This window comes from Misgurnus anguillicaudatus, chromosome 18 (genome assembly GCF_027580225.2).
Source record: "Misgurnus anguillicaudatus chromosome 18, ASM2758022v2, whole genome shotgun sequence".
In the NCBI taxonomy this organism is placed as follows: Eukaryota; Metazoa; Chordata; class Actinopteri; order Cypriniformes; family Cobitidae; genus Misgurnus; species Misgurnus anguillicaudatus.
In genome coordinates this window covers 29,044,454-29,057,419 of record NC_073354.2, presented here as the reverse complement: position 1 = coordinate 29,057,419, position 12,966 = coordinate 29,044,454, and the positions used below count along the sequence as shown (strand labels likewise).

At 36.4% G+C, this 12,966-nt stretch overlaps 1 protein-coding gene across 2 annotated transcripts; it reads right to left on the bottom strand.

The window, feature by feature from the left end:
• Nucleotides 1–1,231: 1,231 nt before the first annotated feature.
• Nucleotides 1,232–12,837, bottom strand: flvcr1 (FLVCR choline and heme transporter 1). 2 transcript variants are annotated; one of them, XM_055186553.2, is made up of 10 exons: nt 11,828–12,829; nt 11,225–11,369; nt 9,956–10,096; nt 7,731–7,798; nt 5,730–5,833; nt 5,393–5,503; nt 4,928–5,033; nt 4,618–4,729; nt 4,442–4,506; nt 1,232–4,108 (listed from the first exon to the last, which is right to left on the bottom strand). In XM_055186553.2, the coding sequence occupies exons 1-10, from the start codon at nt 12,491–12,493 to the stop codon at nt 4,040–4,042; spliced, it is 1,587 nt and encodes a 528-aa protein (XP_055042528.2). In that variant the 5' UTR covers nt 12,494–12,829; the 3' UTR covers nt 1,232–4,039. The 2 variants fall into 2 exon arrangements, 1 of the variants encoding a protein (XP_055042528.2); XR_008639269.2 differs by lacking the exons at nt 1,232–4,108; nt 4,442–4,506 and having other exon boundaries at nt 4,675–4,729; nt 4,928–5,032; nt 5,391–5,503; nt 11,828–12,837.
• Between the last annotated feature and the right edge of the window lie 129 nt (nt 12,838–12,966).

Below are 12,966 nucleotides of genomic sequence, written 5' to 3'. Positions count from 1 at the left end.
TGGACATTACTTTGCACTCACCTCTGACTAATAAATGAATACTTACTGATTATAACATAAACCATGCATTTGCTGTAAAGCTGTTTTGGTTCAATATGTGTTGTGAGAAGCACTAAAAAATAAACCTGATTTAAATTAATGAATCAAATGAAATATAAATACATTATGTTAATACAGTCAGAGTTCAAAAATATTTAGATTACTAATAATACAAATATTATTAGATTACTTTATTAATGAAAATTACTTATCATAAAGGGCAAAGAAACTATTTGGAAATCTATATTGAGTATTATTTTGAAAATATTACACTGCTTTGTTTGGCAAAACTAACAAGACTTTAAAATATTACAAACACACAAAAACATACAGAAACCCTGTGTCATGTCACGCACTGCATGTTGTCCAAGAACATATCAATAATTAACTATTTTAAAAACAGCATTTGGCAAATTATTAAAATTATAGCGTCTTGTTAACATTAGACATAATACTATTATACCAAATCTAAATTATTGTTTAAATTCTTTTGAGATCAAAATTCTAATTATTTAAAGATAAAATTATTTTGGGCCCCCTTGTGGTGTGGTGACCCTATGCAACTTGTGTAATTTGCTTATAGGAAGGACCGGCACTGACTAGACGCACTTAACCAATTTATGAAAAAAACTGAAACCAAAACGTTATTTACTAATTTTAAACCACGTAGGCTATGTTTCGATAATCATTCTGAATCTGATCTCTAACAAAATTCCTTCACAACACTGCAATTATTTCAACTTTTTGCTAAAAAAAATATTTTTAAAGAAAAATAACCATATTTAAGAGTTTATAAGCAGAGAGTTTATAGGATGAAACTTTTATTTGTTGTTTTTGTTTTGCAGAGGGTTCGTTCTTTCATTTGATATTTGTATGTTTATATATTTTTAGAATAAATTTTTCCTGGAAGGCATTTTGTGAAAATCACTAAAAATGCTTGGGGGCAACTTTTCAAAAAATGGCTGGCGGGGAGTCAGAAATTGAGTTAAAGAAATTATCATCATTTATGCCACCCTGGACCTGATGTAGCCTTGCTACTGCTTCTAACAAGTGTTAATTTTGATTTTTTTTTCAACATTGAATCAGGTTCATCCAACACCCATTTTTTTAACAAGCAAGAATTTTTAAATTTTAAGTGTTGGTTATTCCCTTCACCCAGAATGCCAAGAAATGCATAGGACACACTGCAAACTTTAATTTTAGCTGTTTATTATTTACAGAAATTATGAAACCATGAAACATTCCTCCAATGTTTGGATTGTAATAATGATTGGAAAGTCTCAAGTTTTGCTTCTTCGTGCTGCTGCATTAAAACATATATAATTCCATTTACATACGTTTCAGCTTACAGTAAATTTCCCAGCATCTTTTATGACAATTAGCTACATAGCTGCTTTCATTAAACAAAGAGCACTGTATAGCAACAGTAAAAATTCAAAGCAAAAATGTATAAATAAAAACCATTTAGAAAAAAGGCTTTTTCCCCAATAAATATGCATCTAAAATACAACAGTTAGTTACTTAAAAAAGCAAAACTAGGTTTATAAAACACTGGAATTAAAATTAAAGTGATTTTTCTACCAAATATTTAAAAAACAAATTGTACTATCATACACCTAACCAAGTCACATTCCTTTAAACTAACATACGCTTATGGGTCGGTTTGATTTGTGCTATTTATAAACCAGTAAGACAAGCATAATCTCCAGTCTTTGTTACTGATCAGAAAACATGACAATTTATCACTGCAATGAAAGCTTAAAAGCAGTTTAGAAGCACGAGCACTTGATATGCCTTTACATTGTTTTGTGCGTTACCATTGTGCATAACTCGGCATTTTGAGTTTACAAAATACTTTAAATGGTATAGGGCCACCTAAAATGTAAATATTACAATCAGATGCACCCGTATAATGGTACCACACTCGGACTGAAACAACGCAAACACACAAATACACTACTGTGCTGTTTTTCTCACACAAACAGGATTGTACATATAGGCATTACCAGTATCAACATCCCATATTTGGTCCATAGTTCTTGAAATGGATAAAACGTCCCATGCATGTTCTGTAACTCAAATAATTGTTTATCCACATTTTACAGCCCAGATTGTTTGGACTGTAAATAAACATCACTGGCAACTTTCCTACGTTACTGACTATTACTACATTACAGCAAAAATGAGATTTCAAGTAGGGATGTTCATTTCAGTTCATTTTCCCGTCAGAAAACCGCAGCTTGTTAACCGAACATTAACCGTTAACTGATGCGATTTTAATATTAAATTGTCATTGAGTAAACATACAGTTGACGGCTGTCTGTGACCCGGTAAACTATACAAACATTTGATTTTAATTTGAACGTGCAAACAGCAGCAACAGATCAACAACAGAACCAGGATTCATACATTATCACATTTTACGGGACATTTAGTGTTGCCAGACATATGATAACTATCATATTTGTACCAACATTTTTATCATATTTTATTAGATTTTAGCTCCAACCCCAACAAACACAGCTGAAGCAGCTAATCAAGGTGTTCGGGGTTGCTTGATAATTACAGACAATAATTTCCAATCTGGCTGCACAGCATTATATTATCAAAGAGCGTGGGATCAGTCCAGAGGATTTATATTCGAACGAAGATGCCAAATTGTCTCTTTTTCATCTACCACAGTGACTATTTCTAAAGCAGGACACATTTCAAAAAAGTTATGCTTTTGCATCTTCTTTCTTTGTTTGTTTGTGCAAAAAGAGAGATGTTTTGTGAACACGCGCTCGTCTCTGTGCAGCTTTCAAACCATACTCAAGCACACACACATACGGTATGCAGTACAAATGATTTCTCCTACAAATGATTACTTTACCACACCGACAGGGCAGCACTGATTTGTGTCATTTATAGGCCATTCACAAATTACAGGGGACATTTTACAAGACTTTTTTAAGATGTCAAATAAATCTTTGGTGTCCCCAGAGTACATATGTGAATGTTTAGCTCAAAATACAATATAGATAATTTACTATAACATGTTAAAATTGCCACTTTGTAGGTGTGAGCAAAAATGTGTCTGTTTTAAATGCAAATGAGCTGATCTCTGCACTAAATGGAAGTGCCATAGTTGGATAGTGCAGATTAAGGGGCGGTATTATCCCCTTCTGACATCACAAGGGGAGCCAAATTTCAATGACCTATTTTTTCACATGCTTACAGAAAATGGTTTACCAAAACTTAGTTATTGGGTTGATCTTTTTCACATTTCTAGGTTGATACACTGCAAAAAATGACTTTTCCCACTTAGTATCTTTGTCCTGTTCTCAGCAGAAATATCCAAAAACTCCCAAATCAAGATGCTCCTTCTTGATGAGCAAAATGACCCAAGCAAAAAACTCTAGTTTTAAGACAAATAATATACAATTTAAGTGAAACTGTCCCCAAAACAAGCAAAATCATCTGCCAATGGGGTAAGAAAAAAAAATTGTGAAATAAGATTTATTTTTTCTTAAACACTTAATTCAAGTAAAATTTTCTAACTCCATTGGCAGATATTTTTGCTTGTTTCAAGCACAAACTCACCCAAATTGTACATTCCTTGTCGAGAAACTAGTATTATTTTCCTAGGTAATTTTGCTCATCAAGAAAATACATCCCGATCCAAGAATGTCTAGACACCTCCACTGAAAACAAGACAAAAACACCAAGCAAGAAAGTCATTTTTTGCAGTGTAGAAGCACTGGGGACCGAATTATAGCACTTAAACATGCAAAAAGTCAGATTTTCATGATATGTCCCCTTTAAGGATAGAAAAGTGGTGAAATGTCTGTAGGGACGTATCGACACTGTTCGTCTTTTTAAACTTATAATATTAATCCTTCATACATTTTTACCTTTGTTTAACGGTTAACCGGCCAATATGAACATCCCTATTTTCAAGTAATCTCAGGAAAGTCTATAATCTGTTTTTTGTGATGTTTGATGTGCTGTTTATAAACATTTACAGTGAGGTGTCGTGAGGTAAACTGGATTCCAGTTTGGCAGCACAGGGTTCTTTCTCTTCAGGCACCTTAAAGGAACAAAAATACATGCACAGTTAAGATCTAACATGTCCAACAATGCTGTGCCTCTTTTTATATTTCATTTTGTATAATGCCATTCAAAATAACACTTTACTTTCAAATGGTATGTGAAGATTCCATTTTTGATGAGCTTTGTGGTCTCAGATATCTCACTACTTGGCTTTTGTCCCTTTTGACTTTAATCTTAAAACCACTTTATTCTGATCTTTACATTATCAGATACACCTTTTAATTTCACTAAAGTTACCAATGATTAAAAGAACAATGGTCTTTGTGAATGTAACATCTAAAGACGCATATAAAAGAGATGTTTGACTTACTGCTTGCCCTTTGTCAGTGTTGCCCACATTGATGTTGTGTCTTTTGAGGTCTGATTTAATCAAAGCTGCAAAAACAACAAGATACTTTCATACAGTCGTTCTTTAATAATGCTTGCAGATCAGTAGAGGTACATTTAAAGATGTAAAGTAGGTGTCCTCTAAAAAAAAATAGTAACCTGTTAGAATGATGCCTAGGAAGGTCCAAGCGCACAAGAAAATGTTTCCGATGAGTGGGTTGTAATCGGTGATGAGCTGTCCTTGGATGAGAGTAAAAATGATCCCAAAAACCTACAAATAAAAAAAGACAGTACAGTAAGAATCTATGACTCATTTATAGTGAATGATTCATTTATAAGGAATGTAACCTGTTAGTCAACAAAAAGGCAAACAAAAAATGTTCATCAAATATAGGCGTGCATGACTTTAGACTTATCTTATATAACCGGCTAACTGCATGTTTAATCTAATGTACTGAATCTAATGTACCTGTGCGAATGCATTCAGAAGACCAGAAGATGTGCCCTCAGACTCCGGGTATGTGATTTCGACACCAAACTCAAAGCCAATGGGAAGATAACCGGTCATAAAAAACCTTACGGAAACAAAAATGGAAGTAACGTGAGACATGACACATTGAGTAAAATGTTAAGCTAACATAAAGCATGCACAAACATGTTTAATTACGTCGAATAACAATAGCAAGTTGAAACACCTGACTCCTGCTGTGGCTTTGAAAACTCAACTTGGACAATAGAAAGCACTTTATTATTGAACTTCTATTAAAATGCTTCAAACGGATCTGTAACAAAATGTTCTAAAACATTTATATTATGTATTAAAGTAAATTGTGTTAAGATCCCTTAATGAACCAGGTGTTCATATGAACAATGTGTGAGAGAAGAACGAAGGAACAACATGTTTGTTTTTACAGTAGGGCTCAAGCAAGCTTACCCGAGAACTCCAGCATTTATGAAGATCACAAGCAAATATCCCAAATCCAGAGTGAATGTGAACACGACCATTCCAATGAAGGACAAGATGTAGACGATCAACGTGGTCATTCTAAAGCGCGACAAAAATTCAAGAACTTAAGTCTGAGTTTAATGAAAGTGAAAAGGGTTAATCCTGTTAGAAAGTATTTTACTCAACCAAGTGTAAAAAGATTTAAAGATTACCAGCTACTAATCCAGAAAATCTGACACATATATGAAAGTACAAAGCCATTTCTACTAAATTGAAATGAAAACACTGGAAGAAAGATTCCCATTAGTAAAGTCAACACACATACTTATAAGTTTTAGTACGATCCAGCCAGAGTCCGCAGAGTATTGAGCCAACCATTCCAGCCACCACCAAAGTCAAGCCAATTCTACCAGCATTTAACTCTTCACCCTAAAATTCAAGATTTAGATAATAGGAGTTAGATTATATACTACAAATCATGCAGCTTATTGTACAGTCAGCCATTGCGTTACTGCAGTGGTTTTCAAACGGGGGCCGCGAGATGGTGCCAGGGGGGCCCCAGTTTTATGACATTTTATAAAATACATTGATTTATCATGAAATCTGTGTAATTAAACCTAAAAAATAATAACCCAACTAACCAACAGCACTACTAGGTATAATTTTATATGTTTTGTTTAATTAAAATATTACATTTTCTTTGTCCTAAATTTTCTTTCGGGGGGCCGTGAAAAATGCACTGTACACAAGGGGGGCTGCATGCTGAAAAAGTTTGGGAACCACTGAGTTACTGTATATTCAGCAGAATGCACCTTAGTCAGGACAGAAGCCATATTTAAAGGAATATTCCATTTTCTTAAAAGAAAAATCCAGATAAGTTACTCACCACAATGTCATCCAAAATGTTGATGTCTTTCTTTGTTCAGTCGAGAAGAAATTATGTTTTTTGAGGAAAACATTACAGGATTTTTCTCATTTTAATGGACTTTAATAGACACCAACAATTAATACTTAACTCAACACTTAACAGTTTTTTTCAACGGAGTTTCAAAGGACTATAAACAATCCCAAACGAGGCATAAGGGTCTAATCTAGCAAAACGATTGTCATTTTTGACAAGAAAAATAACAAATATACACTTTTAAAGCACAACTTCTCGTTTGGATCCGGTCGTCATGCGCTAGCGTGACCCGACGCAATACGTCATCACGTCAAGAGGTCACAGAGGACGAACGCGAAACTCTGCCCCAGTGTTTACAAGTGTGTTGAAAGAGGACCGTTCCTACGTTGTTGTATGTCAACTGATACTAACTAATGTCTTTGTGTCAGTTTATTGTTTACAGTGGTCCGCAAATGTGCGTTTTATATATGTAACACGTGAGCTCCCTACGTCACTACGCATTAACGTTAGGTGGCGCTGGACCGGACCTTAATGAAAAGTTGTGCTTTAAAAGTGTATATTTGTTATTTTTCATGTCAAAAATGACAATCGTTTTGCTGGATGGGACCCTTGTGCCTCGTTTGGGATTGTTTGTGGTCCTTTGAAACTCAGTTTAAAAAAACTGTTAAGTGTTGAGTTAAATATTAAATGTTGGTGTCTATTAAAGTCCACCAAAATGAGAAAAATCCTGCAACGCCTTCCTCAAAAAACATAATTTCTTCTCGACTGAACAAAGAAAGACATCAACATTTTGGATGACATTGTGGTGAGCAAACTATCTGGATTTTTCTTTTAAGAAAATGGAATATTACTTATTTAATTCAACAACCTAAATAAGCAAGTTTCTGAAAAATCAAGAACACAAAAAGGACATGCTGAAAACAGGTAAGAGAGCTTAAGGGTTTAAAATCTGTTTATAAGGTTGTTATCTTTAAAATGCTGGAATTTGTGTCCTCCAGCCATTTTTGATGTCTGGATTGTGGGACTGGAAACTTACAAAGACAAGTGCACAGGCCTCATTGTGGACTTTCAGCTTTGTCTACATTTTTCCGTAACACTATTGCTTTCACTACCAAAGATGTGAGCAAGGTAAGTAATGTCACATGGTGTGTGCAGCAGTCCCCAAAATATAAGCCTGGTGGGAAAGCCTGCCAAATATTATGTTTACAGAACCAAATGTCTTTTGAATTTGGACTCTTCGTGAGTTCCAGGCATGCAGAAAAGTGCCTAATGAACTGCAAGAGCTAGCACAATAAATCAGTGACCGTACCGTAAAAAAAGTACCATGGTTTGTCTGCTCAGAGAGTCTCAGAGCCATATACAATGGCCTAATTCATGTCAGTTTCCCTGCAGCTGTACACTGAGAGTTTATCAAAGTTCACTTACCGGATAGTGAGTAATTATCATTCGATTTAAGAGCGTAGATACGGAGTAGAAAGTTCCCGTCATAATGCCTGCAAGAGATTTTAGAAATTTGAAATTTTTGAAACACTTGACTGTTTGCTAATGTTTTATAAAGACTGGAGAATTAAACACTATGTTTGGTTTTTAGCTGCATTTATAATAAAATAACATGATTTATTAGGGGGAAAAAAGATTCACTTAAAGGGATAGTTCGGCCAAAAATTAAATTAAACCTATGATTTATTCACCGTTAAGCTGTCCGAGATGCATATGTACATCATTTTTCAGACAAACACATTTTTTGTTATTTTAGAAAATGTCTTAGATGTTTCAGTTAATCAAATGTAAAGTTACGGGGTCCACTCCCTCAAGTCCCAAAAATGTGCATTCATCCCTCACAACACAAATCCAAACGGCTCCACGATGATAAACAAAGAGTGCTCCGTGCCGCCCTGCTGTAGAAATGTCCATATTTAAAACTTTATAAAAGAAAATAACTAGCTTCCGGTAACGCCACCATCTTAGGGCGTTTTCACATCTGTAATTCGGTTCATTTGGTCCGGACCAAAAGCAAAAAATGATACATTGTAACTTTTTTAGCAGATTTGGTTCCATTTCACACCACACTGATTGCTCTGATCCGCACCAATTGAAACGAACCAAAATTCTGTCATGTGATAAGATCAACATCACTCATTGGCCACATGTATTTGAACGTATTTCCTAAACGGCTTCACGATTGGTCAGAATCAACTTGCGGAAAATTCCAACGGAACCCCCGGAAGTAAACAAAAGAAGGAATAATCCCGCTCCGCCCGCACCTCTTCGCAACTCCAGGTATGTCCGCGATTTGTCATTGTGCTAATATTGCTAATAGAAACGGTCAACAAACACTTCCTCATCCGATAATGCACTGCGCAGTTGACTACGGCAGCTGGTTTAGTCCAAAATGCGCAGTACTTTTGCAGTTAGGTCGGTTCGATCTCGGATCGTGTTCTCACCACAAACGAACCACTCTAGAGTTCGTTTGAAAGCGTACCGAGACCACCTCTGCAAGCTGGTCTCGGTCCGCTTGTTTGGTCCGCTTTTGGTGCGCACCAGAGTTCGATTGCTGCATTCTCACCTGCCCAAACGAACTGCACCAACTGAGCAATCGAACTCTGGTATGATTCAATCGAACTAAACAAGGCAGGTGTGAAAACCCCCTTAGACTCCTCTGCAGTGTTGGGGGTAACGCATTACAAGTAACGTGCCTCACGTAATAATATTACTTTTCTAAAGTAACAAGTAAAGTAACGCATTACTTTATAAATGTACACATTAATATTTGAGTTACTTTTTTAAAAAAGTAATGCAAGTTACTTTTCAGTTTAATTAATTCAATTTAAAAGTAAAATTAATGAAACTGAACATAACAACGTAGAATTACGCGCACTGTGCGCCTGAGCGGGAACAGTTTGAGTCAGAAACGGAGATGGCAGGCCAGAGCTTGACATTTTTGCGATCATAAAAAACACACAACACTGCAAGTCCTGAAAGAGATCAAGCCTCAGCCAAGTAAGAAAAATTAACGCAAAAATAATGCAAAAGTAACATAAGCATTACTATCCATGAAAAGTAACGTAGTAACGCAATTAGTTACTTTTTGGGGGAGTAACTTAATATTGTAATGCATTACTTTTAAAAGTAACTTTCCCCAACACAGCTCCTCTGTATTCAGAAGAGTGAATTAGCGTAGTGTACGCAGTTTTCTTAATGACGTATGTCAAATGCAAAGGGCACAGAACCCTCCATAAACTGCGTACGCTCTCATCTTGAATGCGGACGCGACTAAGATAGCAGTGTTAAGTTTTAAATTTGGATATTTCTACAACAAAACAGCGCGGATTACCCTTAGAATTCCTTTGTTTATCATTGTGGAGCCGTTTGGATTTATTTTGTGAAGGATGGATGCACATTTTTTAGACTTGAATGACATGGACCCCATAACTTTACATTTCATTAACTTAAACATCTAAGACATTTTCTAAAATAACTGAAAATGTGTTTGTCTGAAAAATGATGGACATATGCATCTCAGACAGCTTGGGGTAAGTAAATCATGGGTTAAATATCATTTTTGGCAGAACTATCCCTTTAAAAGGTGTTTTTCTCTATTACCATGTACACATTTAGACTAAGAAAAGTTAAACAATTAGCTTTTTTACCATAAGAAATGAGAAGCAGAATGAATGGCTTGTTCTTGAAGAGGTTGATGATGGACTTCTTGTATGAATAATCTTCATCAGGTGTTTCGCAGAGTACAGCTTGGGCCTTGCTGGGTGGAAGTGGAGGTTTGTCCTTAATGACTGACAAAAAGAAGGTGAGAACATCGGGTTTACTCCTAAACCAGGTCTGAACTTTTGTGAATTACAGAAAGAAAACACATGAATGTGGTGAAAAACATATCACATGGGCACTCTCAGAAATAGGTACAGAAGTTGTCACTGGGGCGGTACCTTTTCAAAAAGTACACTTTTGTACCTAAATGTGCTTATTAATGTGCATGTACCTCAAAGGCAGGGATTAAATTGGGCTTAGTCATGGTTCTTATAACGTCCTTTTCTGAAAGTTTGATCAATTGTGCAGGATGGCATGTGCAACAGATGCATATAGGGTGTCAGATTCATAGATTTGCATTATTTAATGCAAATTCAGAAGCTCTTTATAAAATATTTTGGGTCAACCTCATGCACACCTTTAAAGCTAAATCAAATCTTATCAGAGGTCCATCATGTCATTGAAACACACAAGTAGCTTTGTGGTCATCAGTATTAAACATGTTAGCCCTCAGGTGTATATCTGTACCACAATTGTACATATTAGGACCTTTTTAAAAGGTACTATCCCAGGGACCATTTTTGTAGCTTTTATTCTGAAGTGTGCATAAGGTATCACCACATGTTTCCAGTGTGATCCCAATGACTTTTTAAGTAGGAATTTACATGGGATTCACATGAAAGTGTTACACAAAAACACACATTTGCACATGTAAATTTTATATGGCTTGTCAAATTAACTTTGAAAGTCATTGTGAAGGATGAGCTGTATTTGTATTATTTTTGATACCCTTTAAAATATTGTTGTCCCCACATTGCTGCCCATGTGTATAATAGTGTTTGTTCTAATGACAAGTGTCACATGACATCATATACATATAAAAATGCGCATTTTCAACATTAGACAGTGCTGGTTTTTACTTATAAATACTCCTCAATTGTGTTCCATATCAACCCATTGATTTACTTTTCTCGGTATTGCATGCTCTAATAACAGTATGCAAACTAAGGATGAGGTCAATTTGCATCACATGCTTAGATAAGGCAAACAAACATTCACACAAGTATTAACAATAGTCATGTCCTCTAGTGCATTAATTCTTCATCGTTCAATTGTTAAAGCACAGTTCGAACTCCACATGCAATGCGGACACTTACCAAATACTGTTAAAAAGAAGAGCAGAGTTGAAATTGCAGCTGTCCCATAAAACATTATGCTGATGTTGTAGCCCATGAGCTCTTTGTCTTCTGCAGTATTGGGAACCAGAACAGGTGGCAGCAGGAAACCAATAGCCACACCAAGCTGAAAGGAAAAAGCAGAAGACATTAATAAGGATTCTCTTACACATTATTTAGCATATACATACAATCTTTAGGCAAAGGTAATACAAGTATCTCATGTCATACTTATATGTGTATTTAAATATGAAAACCACTCAAACATACCACATTAATATAGTTTCATACATTATCACAGCTATTTTCCATTAAAACCATTATAAAATTCCCTGTTTTGGATTTTATGATGGTTCCTATTTCCCACCAATAGAACCCAACACATTACCAGGGGGACCCATTATAGTTTCTATTAAAACCAATACAATTCCCATTATAACCATTAAGTCAATCAGAATTTCTGTGATGTTTCTATGGTTACCACAGCAGTACAGTAATAGCGTGTACTATAGGTGATGCAAATGTAATATTTAACTAAATTATCGCTATAAGACACGTCATTTCACATGCTTTTATGATACACACCTGATTGCCTAACACAGCAGTGGCACACGCTGTGGAAACTTCACTGGGCCCGAACCACACCGATGCGATTCTGGAGGGGAGTCCCAAAATGAACACCTGTGCCACAGAACATATAATCTGTGCGGTCATGGTGACCCAAAAGAGATTAGGACCCACACTGGCGCATTTCACCCAAGCGCCCACTGCATTCAGGCCGGCCCCCAGTAACGCTGTCATCCTCAGTCCCTTTTTATCCAACAGCCATGTAGCGGGGAAGATCAAGGGCACGTACGCGACCATATAGACCACGGAGAGCCAGTCAACCATCACGTCTGATACATTATAATAGTTCGTGAAGATGTTTGCGATAATGCCGTATTGGATCCACTGAAAGGCGTTGACGAGGGAATAAAGGCTGAACACCGCCAGTACAGCGAACCTCCACAAATACCGTTTGGTTTCCAGAGGTTTATTCTGGTCGCTGGGAAGCATCGCGTCTTTTTCATCCGGTGCTGGAAGCTCTTGCTCCAGCACCTTTGGATCTAAAGTTATATGAACGGAGCCATTGGAAAGCGTCTTGTAGTGTTCTGTATTTCCTCCATCGGGCGTCTCGCAGGCACTGACACTCCCGCCAGGTGTTTTGTCGGGCAAAATATGTTGTTCTTGAAGCAACTCTCCCGCCACCATTATGATTATGATGACAAGTACAGTTTAGATGAAACGAGCTGGACGCGCGCTAGATTGTATCCGACACATTTGTAACGCTATTGAGCATTTCCTGGATCCGTAAGTGTTAAAGAAGTATATGTGTCAAACAGTTTAAGCACACACTTGATAATAACTCAAATGCAATTGTCAATTAATAGCACCACCCACGTTTTCGTCTACTACCGGCTTGTACATGTGGAAGATTATATGATGGCGTGATGTGCGCATCCTCTTCTATTCGCTTACTATGTAGGCTTGCCCGTCACTACTGTAAGCGGTATTATACGCACGGTTAGACCAATGGGATTGCAGATTGGGAGGGGCAAGGCGAAGCCTAGTCAGTTTCCGTCTGTTCCACCCCCTCTATTATAATAAACTACACTTCCATTGTGGAGCATTGAAAGCGTTAAATCACTGGCATGGCGTGATGAAAAAGGCAAGAAGAACATTTT